This window comes from Pipistrellus hanaki (genome assembly GCF_964339955.1).
Source record: "Pipistrellus hanaki genome assembly, chromosome: 19".
Classification (NCBI taxonomy): domain Eukaryota; kingdom Metazoa; phylum Chordata; class Mammalia; order Chiroptera; family Vespertilionidae; genus Pipistrellus; species Pipistrellus hanaki.
Window position 1 is genome coordinate 20483474 of NC_140521.1, and position 21000 is coordinate 20504473.

Here is a 21000-nt window from a genome sequence, read left to right on the forward strand (position 1 = left end):
CAACAGAAAGATGATGATGCCAACTACTTCGTGAGGTTGTAGAAATTGATACTACATAGAAAGTGCTTGGTACCATGCCCACAGCATGGTAAGAACTCAATAAATGCTGGCTGTTTCTACCATCTTTATTCACTGCACCAGAGAATGGTAACAGAAATATGGAGGCAAAGTTGGAAAGGAGTGGAGGGTCAGTTTGGTGTGAGGAAAACCATAGCCATTTAACTGAAAGCCTCTCTAAGTTTAGCCTTCAGATCAAGGTCAAGGACAAAGCCTTTCTAATTGCCCCTCAGGGCTGAGTTGCTGTCCAAAAAGCTCTCCCTCCAAAGATAGAGAAATTCTCAAGTCCTTAAATTCTCAAGTTCTACAAAGCAGAGGGTGTAAAAAAAAAAAAAAAAAAAAAAATGAGTCTGTACCTTCCCTGTACAAAGAACATGTTTCTTAGATAGTCCTCCTTCATATTTACTGAAAACAAAATGTTGGCTCAACATCTTGGGAAGTGAAACCCAAACTGGTGCCAACCTCAGGTGACACCCAACACAGGTCCCTGTCCACCCCGGCTGCTCAGTGGTTACAGCCCAGGTTGGTGCGCAGGCATCTTCTCCCCCGGAGCCTGTGGTGGCAGCCTGCCCTGAAAGGTCATCTCTCCAATGTACAAAGTGTTACCCTGAGACCTGAGCAGGGCCTGCCTGGTGACTACTTTCTGAAAACCGTTAGGCACCTAGAGAATTCACCTCGCCTGCTCCCCTCACAGCTCCTGGGAGAGGCCTGGGGAGAGTTGTTACTAGTTTTATTCTTCCTCTATTCATTCAAGTTGACAAATGCCTCCAGACTGAGGGGTCAGGAGGGGGAGGGAGGTGAGCTGGAGAGCTCTGGGCAGCCACCAGACATTCCGGGTCACACTCATGTTAAACTGCAGAGTGCCCACAGGCCCTCACCCACCAGCTGTAGGCCAGGAGGCCATGAGGGTGATGCAGGCAGGGAAACAAGCAGCCCTGGAAGGTGCCACCTTCCCGCCAGAAGCAGATGGCAGAGCCCCCACTGACTTCTGCTTGCTGTGCCGCCAGAGCCACACTCTCCTGCGCCCTGGGAGGCAGTACTGCGTACTTGGAAGAATTAATTAATAGAAAACAGGAACAAAGGGCTCAGAGCAACTGGACTGAGGCCATGAGGCTAAAATGACACGTGACAGGTCACGAGAGCCATTCCTGAGGCCCCCTGCTGGCGGACTTCAGGATAAACTCCCAACTGCCCAGCAGTTCCTCCTCTCCACCCTCACTACTCCAAGGGGAGCCCAGGGCCATTTTCAGGACCCAGCCTGCTACTCTCCTGCCACCACACTCTCCCCTCTCTCTTCACCCGGCCAACCCCGCTCACTCTGTAGGTCCCTCCTTAGGTCCAGTGTTGGCAAACTATAGCAGCCCAAAGGCCAAATTAGCCCATCACTTATTTTTATAAATAAAGATTTACTGGAGGAGCTTTGGCCAGTGTGGCTCAGTTGGTTGGGCATTGTCCCATGAACTGAATGATTGCTGGTTCGATTCCAGGTCAGGGCACATGCCCGGGTTTGGGGCTTGATCTCTGGGAGAGGTGTGTAGGATCCATTGATGTTTCTCTCTCTCCTTTTGCCTTCCTCTCTCTAAAAATCAATAATACTAATTTTTTAGAGGATGTATTGGAAGACCACTGTGCCCATTCATTTGCTTATCACGTATGGCTGGTTTCACTTACAACCTCAGGGCTGGGTGGATGCAAGAGAGGGACTGGCAGAGCCCAGGGCCTTTACTCCCTGGCTTCTTACAGGACGTTTTCTGATCCCCATCTTAGAGGACGGTTCCTCCAGGAAGCTGTCCCTGGCTCCCTGGGATGTTAGGGGATCCTCATCAGGCTCCTGCAGCCCTAGCCTTACTTTCTCTGCTCCAGGCCTTTCCCTGAACTCCAGGCCCCTCACACAGACCCTGCACATCAAAGCACTGAAAAACAAGTTTGCAGAATGAACCAACAAGCCAGTGAGTGTTTTGCTGCTGGGCTTCAGAGCCTAATAAAACCACTAAACAGGGCAGGACTCCCTTCAGGCAGCTGACACCTCAGGGGGGAGTCTGCACAGCAGCATTGTGTCTCTGGGACAGACAGAGAGCAGGGAAGGCCCAAGAATGAGCCCACCCAGCAAACAAAGGAGCCTCAAATATGTCCTGGAGGAGTAACTGCTCCCAGACCAAATGCAGGAGAGAAGAGATTTCACTGACAGGTGGGGCTCAGACTCTCCCAAATTGGAACTCAGACTCTCAATCTTCTTGATGCTTCCAATGTAGACCCATGGCCCTCCTTGTCCTGCTCCACACACCTTACTGTTCTAGTCTCCCAACTCAGCATTCTTTCCTTCTCCATTGTAAACTCCTGGGAAGCTGGTCATTTGCTCACCAGAGAATCCCTGTAGGACTTGGTAAAACTGTATGATGAATGAATGAATGAATGAATGAATGGAGACTCAATCATCAAATCCTTCCGTTGGGCATAATGTGGTAGAGAAAGCCCAGCTTCACTCTGGGGTGGGCCCAGGACCTGCCCTTGCCCCAGTAGGGACCCTAGAGGTGCCCTATTTAACAACCACCAATCATGACTGTTTTGTGGCTACTGTCTTGTGGCTACCTTACGTCTGCCATACTGAGGCCACACAGTTGGCTTTGAATTGTTTCCTCATTTCGGCCTCCAGCTTCTGGAGACATTTCTGGGGTCTCAGCTGTCCCCAACCTTGTTCCTATCCTCTGTCTTGGTTTTCAAGGCCTCATGTACTGCCCGTCTCCGTGTGACTGCTCCTCCCATGCTGATATCATGCCCTCATCCCGGTTCCCATTATCTTAAATCAAAGTGCTGGGCAGCTGCCCCGATGACTCAAGCCACCGTCAGGAGCCAGTGCACAGTGGAGAGGTTGGCCCTGGGAGAAATGTTTCTATCTCCCCATTTATCACACTAAGAAGTTCATTTCAATTCTATCAAATAAGTCAAAAATCAAGACAGTGAACAGTGTCTTCTCTTTGTCTTTTCCAGAAGTGGTACCACCCTCTACAGCGAATAGATTTGGGGCATTTAATCTGGCAACCAAGTGACGCTGACTCCCAGAAGGCGGGATCTTTCATTCAACTGGAGGAGGGAAATACAAGTCTATTCAGGCTTCCCTGAGCTGGGCGGGTCTTAGGCCTCAAGATAGGCAGCTCCCACCTCCTCCCTCCCCAGCCCCGGGCTCAGCTGCCCCGGGCACCCACCATGCACTCACTTGGGCGTGTGGGCCTCGTCCACGCGGTTGCCCAGCTGGAATTCATGGGACTTGCTCCGATGCAGGGCCGTGAACCCTGGGAGCAGGTGGATCAGCTTCCGGGAGGAGGGCGGTGGAGTCCCTGGGGGCTTCAGCTTGTTCTTCCTCCTCATGGGCGGCGTGCCTGGCGGGGTCACGGTGGTGACGATGTTGGGGGTTCGTGGCGGGGTGCGGACTGCGTGCCGCTGCCGGGGCGATGGGGGCAGGGAACGGTGGCCTGAATCCAGGGGCGGCGGTGGGCACAGGCCTGGGTAGGCGTCCACGGTGAGCTTGTCCACTTGGGTATACACAGGGGTCCCAGGGGTGGAGCTGGCGTGACAGTAGAGCTGGGCGCACTTGGACTGCAACCTGGGGCTCTGGGAGAGGTGGGTGCGGATCCATGGCGTCGGCTCCGGGGCACACACTGGGCTGTTCTCCTTCCCCGTCTCCGTGGCGGGCCACTGGATGGTCCAGTCTTGTTTGGAAAGGTTGCCACCTGAGTTGTAACAAAGGAGCAGAGAACAGGTGTGTTACATTGTCTGTACTTATGCACATGTGCACATTACATATATACACACTACCAATGTGACCGCATATGCACACTACACTGTATTTGCTCAAAGGATACAAGCTTATTGTCCATTTAACATACATAAAAGCTGTTTAAGAAAGTAAAAATATTTTTTAAGTTATCTTCATCATATACTGCATTCCAAGGCCACAAAGAAGCAACATGGACATTGTCACTAACTATAGCTCTCGCCCTCCCCGGGTGAAATGGAAAGAATGTGTCATAGAGACTCGGAGAGATCTGGCTTAGAACTCTGGCTCCAACAATGACCAGTTCTGTGGCCTTAGGCAAGTTACTTGACCTCTCTGAGCCTCGGTTCTGACGTCTGTAAAATGAGAATGATTGTGGCTCCCTTGGAGGGTGCAATGAGGGTCAAATGCATTCACTCATTCATCCAAGTGTTTTATAGCTATCTGAACCCCTCTCAGGTACCAGACGTTATTCTAGGAAGCAAGATAGAGCAATGAGTGAAAAAGACCAAAGTTCCTGTCCTTGCAGAACTCACATACTTTGTGGAACAGGGAAGAAAGGGGGATAAACAAATAAATGGCACAGGTAAAATGTTATCTATAAGATGCCATGTACAATACATTATCTGTGATTGTCAGTGGTATTAAGTGCAATAGTGGGAAAGAAAGCAGGGCTGTGAACACACAAAAAGACAATGCTGGGGAGTCCCTCGGTCCGCAGAGAATGAGGAAGTGACAGTGGGCATCTGAGCAAATATCAGCGTGAAGTAAGGAGCACACAGTGAGATAGAGTCAGCTCAGAGCCTGGACCAGCACGATGATGCAGACAAGCAGGCAGGTGACTGAGGATGCTGGAGACATCTATTCTGGGTGCCTGGGACGCATCCAATTTGCTCGCCAGGCATTCACTGTGCTTACCTTACCTGCCCTGTAAAGTAGGTGCCATTGATTCATTTTATAAATGAGCTGTGAATGAGTGACAGGACTTGGCTAAAACCTCTTCCAGGGTAGTCACCTAGAGATAAGCTGGGCCCACTGCCCCCTTTTGCCTACAGTTCTTCACACACACACACACCTCCACTATATTCAAGGAAGCACTGACTTTCCCCCACAAGTATCCCTGTCCTGAAGTTGTTTTGAATTAACTTACTCCTGCCCCAGCCGGTTTGGTTCAGTGGGTAGAACGTCCGTCCGTGGGCTGAAAGGTCCCGGGTGCGATTTCTGTCAAAGGCACATGCCCAGGTTGCGGTCTCAGTCCTCAGTAAGGGACAAGCAGGAGGCAGCCGATCAATGATTCTCACTCATAATTGATGTTTCTCTCTCTATATATATATATATATATATTTTTCTCTCTCTCCCCCTTCCTCTCTGAAATCAATAATACTTTTTTTTTTAATTAACTTGCCCCGAAGACAGAGAGGAAGAAAGTCTTTACCCCTGTCCAGTTCCCATCACCATCAAATCCTCGCTTCTCCATGCCTCCATTTCAAAATCCGAAGTTTGGGGATGAAGAGGCAAAGAGCCTCATTTCATCGCCCCACTGCAGCTGCTCCCGGGGCGGGGGCTCCACTCCTCCCTCGGAAGGCTGCTGTGATGGGCTGCATTATATCAACTCTTCCCCTGCTGCTTTGATCCCCTATTTAATAGAGTCTCAGGGAAAAGGGTAATTTTTCATTTTAAATAGGGGAGGTGTGTACCAAGGTGCTTGGAGGGTTATTCATCTCAACCCTTGCTATCTTGTCATCCATTTCTGGAAAACCATTTTATTTCAAGTCTTGAGCTGGGCGGGGAGAAGGGAATAGGTTTTAAGGCATGAAAGGTCTGAGGATTGATTAAAGACATTTCAAGATGCAGGGAGTTTTCTTTTGATATTCTCTAGTAAGGAACCAAGAAATAAAAGACATTTTCGAGGGAGGAAATGATTTCAAAAAGTTTAGGCAAGTGTCTAACTTCTTCATCCTTTCCCATTAAAATGCTATAAACAAGCCAACGCATGACTCAGAATTCGTCTGAATTTCAGAGCCAGCCTTGGATGACATGCTCTTTAGCCCTTCAAAGACAGAACTGGCAAAGAGACCACTCTTCAAAATTGCCACTGCTTGCAATTTCTGTGACTATTTCAAAGTGTTTGTTAGTTTAATCCTCCAAGCTTTCCAGAGAGAATTAGGTGCTGGTTGAACATATTAGACTGAAGTTACTAATGAAACAAAAAAAAGTAAGTTTTTACTTTAATCCTCATAACTTTGTAGCAAGAAATGGAACTTTTAGATGCTGGTTGAAAATGTTTAAATAGGGACACTGGTTATGCAAAAAAATCGTAGTAAGAACAATTATTATTAACGTAAATAACAGTTACTGTTTATTGAGCATTTACTATGTACCAGATAGTCTTCTAAGCATTTTAATTATTTTTTTAATAAATCTTTATTTTTCAGATTATTACAGTTGTTCTTCTTTTTTCCCTCCATGGCTCCCTTCCACCTGGTTCCCACTCCCCCCTATACCCTTATCCCCCCCCCACACACACACTGTCCTCATCCATAGGTGTATGATTTGTGTCCAGTCTCTTCCCAAACCCCCACACCCCTTTCCTCCCGAGAACTGTCAGTCCACAGCCTTTCTATGCCCCTGATTCTATTATATTCACCAGTTTATTCTGTTCATCAGATTTTTTGTTCACTTGATTTTTAGATTCACTTATTGATAAATATGTATTTGTTGTTCATAATTTTTATCTTTACCTTTTTCTTCTTCTTCCACTTCTTAAAGAATACCTTTCTGCATTTCATATAATACTGGTTTGGTGGTGATGAACTCCGTTAGCTTTTTCTGATCTGTGAAGCTCTTTATCTGCCCTTCAATTCTGAATGATAGCTTTGCTGGGTAAAGTAATCTTGGTTATAGGTTCTTGCTATTCATCACTTTGAATATTTCTTGCCAATCCCTTCTGGCCTGAATAGTTTCTGTTGAGAAATCAGCTGACAATCGTATGGGTACTCCCTTGTAGGTAACTAATTGTTTTTCTCTTGCTGCTTTTAATATTCTCTCCTTGTCTTTTGCTTTTGACATTTTAATTATGATGTGTCTTAGTGTGGTCCTCTTTGGATTCCTTTTGTTCGGGGTTCTCTTGGACTTGTAAGTCTATTTCTTTCCCCAGGTGGGGGAAGTTTTGTGTCATTATTTCTTCAAATAGATTTTTGATATCTTTCTCTCTCTCTTCTTCTGGCACCCCATAATTCGAGTGTTGGTACACTTGAGGTTGTTCCAGAGGCTCCTTACACTATCTCCATATTTTTTTATTCTTTTCCAGTTGGGTGTTTTTTGCTTCTTCGTATTTCAAATCTTTGACTTGATTCTTGTGATCCTCTAGTCTGCTGTTGGATCTCTGTATATTACTTTTTATTTCAGTCAGTGTATGCTTAATTTCTAGTTGGTCCTTTTTCATATCCTCGAGGGTCTCACTAAATTTATCGGCAGTTTCTAGAAAATTCTTGAAAAACCTTATAACCGTGGTTTTGAACTCTATATCCAGAAGTTTGTTTTCCTCCATTTCTGTCATTTGTGACTTGTTTCTTTGTCTCCACATTTTGGCTGCTTCCCTGTGTTGATAGAGTGGCTTTGTGTGCCAGTGTCCTATAGGGCCCAGTGGCTTAGCCTCTGCAGTTACCTGAGGTGGACCTCGTGGTGCACCCCTTTGTGGACTGTGTAGTCTTGTTGTAGTTAAGCCTTGATTGTTGTTGGTATCACTGGGAGGAATTGGATTCCAGGCCAATTGGCTGCGAGGATCAGCTGTGTCTATGATGGGAGAACTGTGCTGGAGATACCCTTATGGGGGAAGACTTGCTTCAGTGGGGCTTTGGTGCTCACTGAGTCTGGCCTCTGAGTGTGTCCCTTATGGATCTGAGGAGTTGTAATCTGGATGTTCCCACTCTGACCCTTGGGTACACTGGCTCTTGGATCTCCAAGAAGGTGCTAATTTAGCCTCTGCCTGAGGCCCCCACAGAAGTTACGGAGAGATCTACGGCTTCCTCTTCTTTGTTTGGGGTTTGGAGGTGCCCAGATGAGGCCCAACTTTGAAGCAATGCAAGCTGCTGTGGGGCCTTGGGCCTTGTTTTGGATGTTCTGGGTCTCTTTGATCCAACTGCAGTTTGTTAGATTGCAAAGGGCCAAGACATCCATATGCAAAAGCCTCTGTGCATAGCTTGGGTGGGGCGGGGTCTCAGGGAATCCACAGGGTGGAGCAAACAGCTATGGCTGATCCTCAGCCCTGCTCTAAGAGGCACCTCTGAGAGAAAGCCTCCCTCAAGTTCCACCTGATGCCAGACAGTCCAGCATGAGTCTGGGTCCGTATGAGTCTGGGCCCCCAGAGTCTCATCTGGAACTGGAGTTTAAAGCAGTCAGGAGCTTTTGTCTCCCTCTGGATTGAAAAAAACAACAGCGTATTCAGTTGCCAGCCCTTTCCATGCGTGCGCCTCTGTACCTCTGCACTTTGCTTCCGCAGCTCCTCTGAGTCTCAGTGTACTTTTCTCTTTCCTTCTAGTTGTAGAATTTCCACTCAGCCAGCCTTCCTGTTGTTCTGGATGATGTCTGTTTTGTCTTTAATTGTAGTTTTGAAGTGGTTGTGTGAGGCAGCAATTTCAGTTGTTTACCTATGCTGCCATCATGGTTTCTCCCTAAGAATTTTATATGCATCACTTTACATTAGCCTCCTGAGACCCTATGAAGAAAATTCTGCTACTGTCTCCATTTTTCAGTAGAGGAAACAAAGGATTACCTAAGACACTGAATCGCCCAAAATCACACAGCAGGTAAGAATATGGCTTCCAATCCAGGCGTGTACCTCTCACCACCATGGCTCTCTCAAGAGCCCCCCCCCCACCTCCCTCTAGAAAGCCTTAGAAAGTCTGAACACTTTCAGATCACCACCAGAAACTACGCCTTCTTACCCTCCATAAGTCAACTATGACACTGGTTTTAGCCATAATCCCTGCAAGGGTAAAATCTGAAGTCCAGGAAGAATTTTCAAGTTTCTAGTGTACATAATTGCACAAAAAAAAAAAAGTAAGTATGGACAGATGAAAAACACACAGTTGTCAAAGCAATTCAACACTGACAAGAATCTAAACTTAAGGCCTCATGAATGAGCTTGGCATCCAGCCAAACCGTGGATCCCACTGGGCATTGTCCCTCTTCCAGGTGTCCCCAAGTCGAACTAAACAAGTATACTGACCCCAGTCTCTGCAGGTCAGTCACCTGGGAGATGGGATGGGGCAGAGACCTTGGGTTCTGACCTGGTAATGCTTCCCAGGTCCTGCTCTACAAAGCATTTGCGATTTTACTCCCCACCACGAGATCTGGCCCGATTAACCTATAGTCACTAACTTCAGGATAGATACCGTGTTTCCCCAAAAATAAGACATCCTTCGAAAATAAGACCTAGCGCATGGAAAGATAAGACATCCCCTGAAAATAAGACCTAGCACAACTTTGGGAGAAAAAATTAATAGAAGACACTGTCTTATTTTCGGGGAAACAGGGTAGCTTTTCTGTTTTAACAAAGCTCTTTTTTTCTAATTTACTTTTTATTGAGATGAAATCAACATTAACCATTTTAAAGTGTTGAATTCTATGGCATTTAGTACTTTACAATTCTGTCTCTATCAATTTCAAAATATTTTCATCAATCCCCAAAGAAAAGACCACACCTACTAAGCAGTCATTCCCCATTCCCTCTTTCTATTAGCAACCACTAATTGTTTCCCATCTCTATGAGTTTACCTTCTCTGGATAGTTCATACAAGTGGAATCATACAATGCATGGTCTTTCACGATGGCTTCTTTTATATATATATATGATTTTACTTATTTGAAAGCGGGGGAGGATAAAGAGATAGAAACATCTATGAGAGAGAGACATCTATCAGCTGCCTCCCACATGCCCCCTACTAGGGATTGAGCCCTCAATCCAGGCATGTGCCCTGACTAGGATTTGAACAAGAACCTCTTGGTTCATGGATTGACACTCAACCACTGAGCCATGCCATCTGGCTGACTGGTCTCTTTCACCTTACAAAGTGTTTTCAAGGTTCATCCATGTTACATCATGGATCAGAATCTCATTCCTTTTTGTGGCTGAGTAATATTCCATGATATTGTTAGATCACATGTTGTGTACCCATTCATCAGCTCATGGACATTTAGGCTGTTCCCACCTTTTGGCTATTAAGAACATTTGTATACAAGTATTTGTTTGAACAACTATTTTTTGTTCTTTGGGGTGTATATCTAGAAGTGGACTTGCTGGACCACATATTCATTCATGTTTAACCTTCTGAGAAACCACCAAACTGTTTCCCACTGTGGCTGAGCCATTCTACATTCCCACCAGCACTGCACTCCATCCAGACCAAGGGTCCCAAGAGAAAACCCACCCCATCGCTTAGGGATGAGGCCAATGTTATGTGGACTATGTGAGGGGAATCCACGAGGTTTTTTTTTTTTTTTTTCTGTCCTTTCACCATTTCACCCCAAGGACAGGAGTGCAGCAGAACAGAAAGCTGAACTCCAACTGAACCCCTCCCCTTATCTTTTGGCCAGAAGAGCAGAAGAGGGGACCAGGGAAAATGGACCCCTAAAGAAAAGAGCTGGAGAAGGGGGTCCCTAATTCTGTGTGTGACATGATACACTTGCCTTGAAAAAACCCAGAGAAGCACACTGAAAACTGTGAAAAATGATCTGGCCCTGGATCGCCTCCCACAGAAGGCAAGACAGATGTGCATGATCTAACCAGACTGGTGGCTTCAAAAATCAAAATGAACAAGCAAAAATCGATATTGCCCAAAGGAGACCCAGAATCCCACAACAAATATTCCAAATGTCCAGGAGATACTCCAAAACCACCGTCATGTTTTATGACACCCATAACATAAAGGAAGAAGAGTGAAAACTCAGACCAAAGTAGGCTCTTAATAAATGGTAACATTATCTTTGCTCTACTTACTCTGAGAATTAAAAAGGAAATGACGTCTGATGGATTGCTTTTCCCCGGGGAGAGAAGTGCCCCAACCACACGAAACACACGGGACGCCCAGGTCTTCCTGAACACCAACCACAGTGCCCACGTCTTCACGCAGAGCACAGTGTGAAAACCCAGTGCCCCCGCCCCCCCCAGCCCCGCCCGAGTCGCTATACTAAGGCTGATTATAATGATATAAAACAGCAAATAAGATTAGGAAACCAAAATAAATGGGCTTTCATCATATACATCAGCTCAACCACCCAGCATTCTTCCCTAACCAACTGCCTGTTATTCTCCGTCACGGCCTTCCCATGTAGCAAAGTTAAAATGTGAATTCACCTATTTTTTTTCCCCATTTATTGTTGCTCTCCTCCCCTCCCTATCGACTGCAAGGTCTGTGTGGATCACACCGATCTTGTCCAGCCTGGGCTCTAGAACACACATAGATGCCTGGCACTGAGTGGGCACCCAAGGATGTTGGAATGAACGAAGAAATGAATGAGAGAAAGGAAGCCAGGCGATCAGTTCATTAGTCAAAGGAAAGTGCAAAGATCATTTAGGAATGGGAGGGTAAGCAAACCGCATGGGTAGGCATAGCAGGAGCTTTCCGGTGAGCCGAACTACCAGACCTCACCAGAGCAGACTAATGAGAAAGAGTGCCATCTCCCCAGATCTTCATGGAAAGGTTTGGACAACTACCTGCCTAGACATGTGAAATGAGGAGAAATGATGGCAGAAGATTCTTGAAACATCTGTTGGCTTTGTAATCACTTCTGTGAAAGGAGCCACTTTAAAGAACAATGTCCCGGGAGTTCACCAAGTTCAGAAGTCAGACCCTCTCTACAGGATGAAACTGGGAAAGAGAAGTCTTGGGAAGAGACTGAGAACAGACAGCGTTCTTTCTGCTGGAAGCTCCAGACCAAGGGACCTGGGAGTTGAGCACAGCCCTACACTCCCCCACCTCCACCTCTCAAACGAACAAACAAACAAACAAATAAATAAATGGTCAAGACCCCCACGGGAGCCTACCATTGCACCTCCCAGATGCCTGTACCATGATGCAACGTTGTGTCTCCCTAACATCTCTCCCGTTTCTGTATGGAACAGAACCGCCTCTTCCAGATCTCTCTCAGGGCTTCTCGCCAACCCCAAACAATAAACTGCACAGCTTGGTGTCCGCAGTAAGTGGCCCCTGTATGAATGCACGGAGCTTATCAGAAGGGCAGGACCTGACACTCCCTCGCTAAGACACAAGGAGGACAAGAGGCTCTGCACAGAGCCAGGAACACTCCGTGCAGCACCTTGCTAGGCTGCCCAGTGTCCATGTCTCACATGCACAGAATACTGCAAAGCAGACAGTGGAAGCACCCATCTCAGAGAGCCTTGCAGAGGAAACGGGACCCTACGTGGAGAGTGCTCGGCACTGGGCCAGGCTCAGCACAACCTCAACCAAGGTTGCTCTTATTAGGAATCTCAGCCACTTAAATCGGATTAGCAGCCTGTCCCGGGCCCTTGGCCGCAGGTCCTAGGGCTTTGCCTCCCTCTCTGACTCACTCTGCTCCACTTGCTTGCCTTTTGATGCTATTTGGCCACTATTTCTCCAGAGCTGGAATATGTCAGAATGTGACTGATGCACCCAACTATAAAAATAACCAGTTATTTTTATGTTGAGCACATCATCCCTAAAAATAACCGCGTCTCTTAGAAGTGAAGGCGCCACAGCAAATGTTGTGTTGCATCAGGTGCATGCCCACTCACACCACCACACACACATACACACACACACACACACACACACACACACACACACACATCATGGTCACTTTAAATAGGATGGAAATCCCTGGCCAGTGTGCTCGATGGTTAGAGCATCAGTCTGTGCACTGAAGGGTCTCTCTGGTTCCACTCCTGGTCAAGGGCACATACCTGAATTACGAATTCCCTCCTCGCTCCTGATTGGGGAGCATGCAGGAGGCAGCCAGTAGCAACCAGTCAATGTGTCCATCTCACGTCAATGTCTCACTCTCTCACTCTTGCTCTGTCTCTCCCCCTCACTCTCTCCCTTCCACTCTCTCTGAAAAGAAATGGAAAAAAATATCCTCAGGTGAGAATTAACAAACATAAATGAGATGGGACTGGCAAACACACCAGCTTCAATCAGGGTGGGTGGCATGGGGCTGACGGCTCCTCCGTCATTCTCACTGCCGGTTGATGGTGGTGACATTGTATGGAAGGTTCCTGTCAGGAGGCAGCTCCTCGGGGACAGGGATGGAAGAGGCCGCCTCCCACAGCCTCAGAGCCCTCAGGCTAACAGGCATCCCCGTGTCCCCCATTCTAAGCAGGCGCCATGCTTCTTCTACTAGCAGAGAGATGGCCCCCTGACACGTCGTCCTGATTTGTATCACCAAGGGACACGCACTCATCCTTCCTCGGCCGCAGGAGACTCTGTCCCTTGCCTTTGAAAGCACCCGGGAAGCCTGTTTCTACACCTTACACTCCAGGGACTACAGGCACAAGGTTCAAAACCCTATCTTTTTTGGAAAATAGATGAAATGCAATGTATCAGCACTGTCATCTTTCTAGAAACATCACCCAACCCTGCCTCTTCGAGACACCCACTCTGGAAAACGATGTCACCTCTCCCAGGAAGATCTCCTGCCAAAAGGAACAGCTAGCACACCAGAACACGACGAGGTATCGACTGTCTCTATGTGTGATGCTCTGGGAGCAGTTCGACTCTTCCAGATGCCCCTGGTGCCCAGAGAATGACATGTGCCCCGAGGTGCAGAAAGGAGGTTGTGCCAGGAGAACGTGGGGTCAGCATGCCTGGAGGCTGGGGCCAGAAGCATTTCGGCAACAGTTCTGCCTCTTACTAGTTGGGCATTTGTGAACAAGGGACTATATGAGCCTCAACTTACCTGTCTGTAAATTGGGGAGAATCGTATCTGCCAGGTAACATGGTGGCTAAGGACTAAATGAGACAGTAACGAAATCACTTGGCACCGTCCTCGTTGCCATCACCAGCAGATTTATCACTTTGGACGAAATGGCAGGGATGTAAGCCGCCCGGTACACTTCCTGACCCATGTTACATTCCTGAGAGTGTCCTTTCTACCCATGAGAATACCACTGTGTTGGGCAAAGAGCATGGTCTTTGGAGTCAAACAGACCTGGATTCAAACCCCAGCCCTGCCGCTTACAAGGCACGTGCCCTTCATTCCCCCGAGCCCCCGTTTGCTGGCTGGAGTGGAGCCAATAGTACCTAGTGCCAGCATGGTCTGAGGATAACCAGTTTCTCAGCTCGCTCTCGCTCTCGCTCTCGCTCTGTCTCTGCAGGAACATGGTGATGACAGCCCGCACGAGGAGAGCCCCAGGGAGCAGCAGACCTGCTGTTAAGCCTCCGCAGTCCCTGGGATTCACCCAGAGCAGGGAGATCAGCCTAAAGTCACTCATTCACTGCTCACTCATTCAACCAGTATTTCCTAAGGGCCTACTGTGTGTCAGGTTCAGAATCACAGTTGGGGATGTTACAGAGGGCACAGCCATGGCAGTCCTGCTTCCCCAGTGCATCCTGGGAAACAGTGAAAGCAATCCTGACACCAAGATCGGATGATAGCTCTACAAAAAGTTAAACAGAGAACCAGCTCACGACTCCAGCTTCACTCCTGCAGATGCCTGAAAACAGGCTCGAGCAACTCCTGGCACAGGTGCTCACAGCAGCAGTGTTTGCAAGAGCCAAGTGGCTCAGGGCAACACATTTAGTGCCTCCGCGTCCTGGACAGCACAGTCTTCCTGGGATAAAATCACAGCGACACCACAGTGGGGGCCCTGGGGGACGATCTGTTTCCTTGGCTTTTTCAGCTCCTCAAGGCCTCCCACATCCCTGTGGCTCCCAGCTCCCTCCTGCATCTCCAGACCCAGCCAGGAGCACCTTCAAACCCTCTCTCTGACTCTGACCCTGTGCCTTCCTCTTCCTCTTGTAAGAGACTTTGTGATGATATCGGGCCGCCTGGATAATCCAGGATCATGTCCCCCTCTCCAGGCCTTTCGCTGAGTCACATCTGCAAAAGCCCTGTTGCTATATAAGGTGCCATACTTACAGGTTCCAAGGATTAGGATGTGGACATGGAGGATGGGAGGAGGGGCATTGTTTTGCCTAACCTTCTCTCTGAGCCTCAGTTTTCTCATCTATAAAATGGACATAATGAGTTTCCTCAAAAAATTAAAAATGGAAGTTGGGTTTGATCCTAAACTTCTGGGAATATATCCTAAAAACCCCAAAACACCAATCACAAAGAATGTATGCACCCCTATGTTCATAGCAGCATTATTTACAATAGCTAAGATTTGGAAACAGCCCAAGAGCCCATTAGTAGATGAATGGATAAAAAAGCTGTGGGACATTTATACCATGGAATATTATGCAGCTGTAAAAAAGAGGGATCTCTTACCCTTTAGGACAGCATGGATGGACCTGGAAAATATTATGCTAACGAAATAAGCCAATCTGAGAGACAAGTGATCTCAGTTATTTGTGGAATCTAATGAACAAATGAATTGACCAACAAAATAAGATCCAAAGCACAGTCACATGAACAGACCGACATACCTCAGTGTGGGGTTGGGAGGATGAGGAGATAAACCAAAGAGCTTATGTATTTATATGAATAACCCATGGACATGGGCAATCTGTTTGTGAAGACTTGGGGGGAATGAGAGGGGCTAGGAAGAGGGGAGTAAAGTGGGTGGGGAAATGAGATAGCTGAAATACTATCAACAATAAAAAAATGTATTAAAATAGACAGCTAAAATGGACATACAGTAATAATAATAGAACCGATGCCTTGAGTTTGTGTGAGGGTGACTGAAGGAACAGAATGATGGCACCCGGGACAGAGCAGGTGTGGGGATGGCCAGTCATGGTCCATCCCCTTCTGTTTCCTACCCCAGCTCTTTCCCAGAACCACCCAGGAGCCCACTGCATCTTTGGAACCAGGATCTGCCAAGCTCCTCATCTAAGTTTCAGGCTCAGAAGAAAGTTCCATCTTGACTCCCAGCCCCAATTCTGACAAGAGGGTGTCATCTTCTGTATATATAAAACCCTAAGCGACCAGTCGACCATTTGACCAGTCGCTATGACGTGCATTGACCACCAGGGCACAGACGCTCAATGCAGGAGCGGCCCCCTGATGGTCAGTGTGCTCCCACAGCAGGAGCGCCACTCAGCTGGCTGCCGCAAGCCTCTGCTGCCTCCATGGCAGTGCTACCGAGCAGCGGTGGCAGCAGGTGCAGTGAAGCCAGGATGGCCAGGAGCGGTGCCCGGCCCGGGCTCAGACTCCTCCCCGGCCACCTGCACACTACTACATCCCTTGCAGGGGCGGGCCAAAACCGGCAGTCTGACATCCCCCAAGGGGTCCCAGATTGTAGGGGGGCACAGGCCAGGCTGAGGGTCCCCACTGGTGTACAAATCTGTGCATGAGGTCTCTAGTTCTTCATATAAAAGTGAAAAATGAATCCTCACCCCACCCCCACTCCCACTCCCTGCCCACCTGGCGCTGGAAAAATGGGATTCCTCAGGCAGGCTTCATTATTGGGACTCAGTGCCATCTGAATAATAATTGCATTCTGAAGCTGGAACTGATAAATGTCCTGGGCATTGTCGCTACTGGATGTTTACCTAATTTATTTGATGAATATTAATTAATACAAAAAAACATTTCCATTCCTGAAGCAATTCTGGACAAAACGATCTCCCGCCCCCGCCCCACTACCAGCAGCTGCCAAAACAACGTGCAGAGTTGAGTAACAACAAGCCCTGTCAGAGTGATTTATGGGGCATGAAACAAAGAGGGAGAAGGCCTTCAGCCGGGAACACCTGGGGGAGGAACACTGCGTTCCTTCCAGGGCTGGGACAGTGAGCTTGCAGGCCACTGACAAGAGGGTTTGGACAACACATATCGCTTTTATGCTACAGTATCTGAGAGAGGGACAGGATGCCTCCTGCACCCTCGCCCCATGCTGGGGAGCTTATATAAAGGAGTTGACACTCACTAAGCACTGGCTATGATGCAGGGACTTCGTTCATTTAACCCTCACTACACACCTGTGAGACTGGGCACCTCCTTGTCCCCATTTTACAAATGAGCACACGGGGGCTCTGAGAGGTCAAGGTGACACATGTTGAAGGTCACTGCTAGAAAGTGGCAGAGCTGTGTTTGGAACCCAAGTGTGACTCCCAAAGACCATTCTCTTACCACCACATCAGGGGTCAGCGAAGCATAGCCCACCTATTTCTGTAAATATGACTGACCTGGAATGCAGCCATGCTTGTTCATTTACAGGCTGTTATCCGGCTGACTACACCTTAGAAAGGGTGAGTTGAATAGTTACAACAGAAACCATATGGTCTTTAGAAGCCTGAAATATCTACTGTCTAGACCTTTAAGAAAAGGTTGGCTGGGCCTGCTTGCTACCATGCCATTTGTCAGAGTGTTTGCATCCATTTGGAGACCCTGGATACGTGCTCTGTAAATGGCAGCCAAAGTCATCATCATAGTCATCATTGCTGCTGTGTGTCAGTGGTTATTATGCTGCTTTTACTATTGTCACCTCCTTGAGACAGAGAAACCTCTCCAACCAGTCCATTAAGGAACCAGCCTTCAAGATAATGTGTTTCCTGCAGTAAATCATGAGATCCCTCAACTATTTAAAAATATTTTAAGTCTTTCCATGTTTCTGGGTCCTTAATGAGGATTGAAATCAAAACTGCCTCCTTCCACGAGCTCTTCTGAAAATGCTAAGCTTCTTTCTCACCACAGAACAATCCCAGAGGTGTCGCCAGGCACACTGTGGAAAGGCCATGGTTACTGACCGAGACACGCCGCAGGTGGGAACAGCCACAGGAGGGGCATCGCCAGACATCGGGCCCACTGGCACCGCCAACCTGTGGTCCTCGGAAGTCGTGAAGGAACTGGACTCAGTTAAGTAGGGGGCCAACCAACCCAGTCTGCCAAGGCCCAGGGCATCTCCAGGAACCTGGGACTTGCTTTGCTAAAATCAGGAAAGCCAGGCAAACCAGGGTCATCTTCATCCCGAGACACTGGTTCTGTCACCCCGTCAGACACAGACAGGATCGCTCCCTACAGTCACCCCCAGAGCTCTTCATGCGGGGGACCAGCTTATTACATTCCAATGCCCAGACACACCTTGTCAGGGAGCAGCTCAGCTCTGCTGATTCGGACTCTGAATATCACCAGGGCTATCTCCGAACCATCTTGGCCAAGACACAGAGATCGGAAGTGGGACACACTTCTCTAGAGGTGGTGAGGGTGGGGGTTGAGAATATTGACTCCAGCCTTCCTGCTCATGAGCTGGATCATTATGTGCCTCTGAGTCTGTTTCCTCGTGTGTAAAACAGGCACAATCGAAATACTTGCTTCACAGAACTGGTGTCAGGATTAAGTGACCCCAAATGACCAGAGGGCATAAACAGAGCATGGGACTAAATAACTGCCTTGTGCCAAATGCTCTTTCAAAGGTCTCAGGGCCTGAATGTTAACTGTGTTGATTTATTTGCATTTCAGACCTGGCTGAGAGTGGTGCCTGACCCAGCAGCGTTAGCCTCCTCCTGGGCGGGTTAGAAAGGCAGATTCTCACACCCTTTTCAGGACCTGCTGAACCCCAATCTTCAGTGTAACAGGCTCCCCGGTGATTCATGTGCACATTGAAGTGTGGGAGGCACCATATGAATGCCCAGCATCTCCTGTCTGTTAAGACTTGGGAGGGACATAGGTATGAAGACAGCCCAGGATGGAAGAGTGGGATTCGGGGACACTTGCTCTGGCTCTGACTGCTCACCTGCCACGGTCTCCAACCCCCTTCCTACTGCCTGGACACCACCCCAGAACCATGAGATCGGCTCTGCACATGGAGCCCAGGCAGCCAGGGTTTTAAACGCTCTCAGGGCCTAACTGCAGCCTGGGTGAGATTCCCTGTTCCAGTCTGGACCAGTTGCCAAAACTCCTCCAGGGATCTGTTTAGTTAACAGAGTCAGGCTAAGGATCTCTTTTTGTAAAAATGAGATGAAATTCACATATCATAAAATTAGCCATTTTAACGTGTTCACTTCAGTGGTATCTGCATTCAGAATGTTGTGCAACCATGAACCTCCTGGTTCATGGGTAGACACAACCATTGAGCCACACTGGCCAGGCAGAACTTCCTTCATTTTAAGTTTGGCTCAATCTAGGGTCAAACATTAATAACATCACCCCCAGAAGAGATCCTGTACCACGAATCAGTCACTCCCCATGACCTCCTCCCCCAACCCCCAGCACCTGCCAATCTGCTTTCTGACTCTATGGGTTTATCAGTTCCAGGAAGTTCACAGAACTTGAATCATAGTGTGTTGTCTTTTGTGTCTGTCTTCTTTCAAGGTTCACCCATGCTGTAGCATGTATCAGAACCTCATTCCTTTTTTATTTAAAAAAATATATGTTTTTATTGATTTCAGAGGATAGGAACATCAATGATGAGAGAGAATCGTTGATCAGCTGCCTCCTACACATCCCCCACTGGGAATCGCCCTCAACCCAGGCATGTGACCTGACTGGAAATTGAACTGTGATCTCCTGGTTCATATGTCAATGCTCAACCACTGAGCCACACCAGTGGAGCAGAACTTCATTCCTTTCAAATCACATTCAGACTCAACTGTTCTGTGAATCAAAACTCAAACGAATCCCTTAGAGCACATGTGTCAAACACAAGGCCCGCGGGCCAAATCCAGCCCGCCAGGCCTTGCGATGTGGCCCGCACCGCGCTGTCATCACTGCACTCCGCTGTCAGTTTATGACATTGTCAGTTTATGACTGTTCAGTAAACCATTCGGCCCGCAATTTAGGCTGGATTTTAGATTTTGGCCCCTTCTCTGATTGAGTTCGACACCCCTACCTTAGAGGCTTAAAGACTGGCTGGACCTCGGCAACAGGCCTTTTGCTTCTTAGAGGGGCCCGTCCCTCCCACACCAGTCACCCACCTTTCCCAGCTCCCCCTCCTGTCAGGATCCGTTACAGAGGGATGTGGGTGAAGAGGGCGTGTCATGCCAACCTGTTCCACTCAGCCCACTTCATCCCAGCGGCTGTGACACTCTCTTTGTGGTGGGGCTCCGTGGTGCCAGAGGGAGGCTGCCAGGCCCTGGTGAGACCTGCCAGGGAGGGGAGCTGATGGGGGGACAATATCACTCTCACCCGACTCCCGCACCAGAAACAAAGCGAGAGGAAAGGAAGCAAACGATTCCTGGGCCTCTCAGGAAACTGAGGCTGCACTGTTGTTTTAGAAATCTACTTCTAAATCCTACCTGACCTCCAGCGTATCCCCCCTGCTACCTAAAAACCACAGAGGCAAGGCTTGCGTGTGGCATATAAGAAATGGGAAGAGGAACAGAAGATGCACATACTATTACTTTAGAACATTCCACAAAGCGGCTCCATGAAGTAATGCAGCTCACCAATGCACTAAGAGGCGCCGAGGGAAAGAGGGGCCTCGTGCTCTGATAAGTTTGGATTAGCTCCCTCTTTTAGAGATTCTCCAAGCCAGTTTTCAAATTAAAGGCTTTGTCAAGTCCTGTAAGAAAGAAAACTATACTCATTGAATTTAATACACTTGATCAAGGAATAATTTGGGGGGGGGGGGGGGGAAGGCACCCTAGCCTATAAAATGCACTTGAAAAACCCCTATATATATTGAATTCTTTATTCAACATGTTTATTGAGAATCCACTCTGTGCCAGGCACAACTTGAGGGACTGAGGATATGGAAGCAGATAGTTATGATCTCTGCACCCAAAGAGCCTCCACCGGTAATAAATAAGGAGATAAACAAACAAAAACAACTACACCCAAAAGCCACTCTTTTAGTATCTGCCTCACAGATGTCTTTGTTAAACCTTCATGGCCCCCTCCAATCAGGGGTGACATCTCCCCCTCTGAGCTCCTACAATATTTATGGTCTGTCCCATTCGGGAGGTGATTAACTGTGCTCTGCCTGCAAGAGCTTCCTCACAATGGCAAACATTTGTAATCTCTTGAGTTATTACCTATACTCACACAATGCCAGGATTTTCCACCCTTCCCCTAGTTGCGACAGCCAAAAA

At 48.0% G+C, this 21000-nt stretch overlaps 2 protein-coding genes across 2 annotated transcripts in view; one reads left to right on the top strand and one right to left on the bottom strand.

Annotated features, from left to right (window-relative positions):
* Positions 1-21000, top strand: part of RFC5 (replication factor C subunit 5) — a 490240-nt gene that overhangs the window by 330147 nt on the left and 139093 nt on the right. The gene's annotated exons all lie outside the window — the stretch shown is intronic.
* Positions 1-21000, bottom strand: part of KSR2 (kinase suppressor of ras 2) — a gene marked incomplete at both ends in the record, with an annotated part of 266707 nt that overhangs the window by 149616 nt on the left and 96091 nt on the right. Inside the window, one exon of the mRNA XM_084868405.1 lies at positions 3272-3785. Within this exon, the coding sequence (XP_084724531.1) occupies positions 3272-3785 (514 nt within the window). The remainder of the gene's footprint in view (positions 1-3271; positions 3786-21000) is intronic.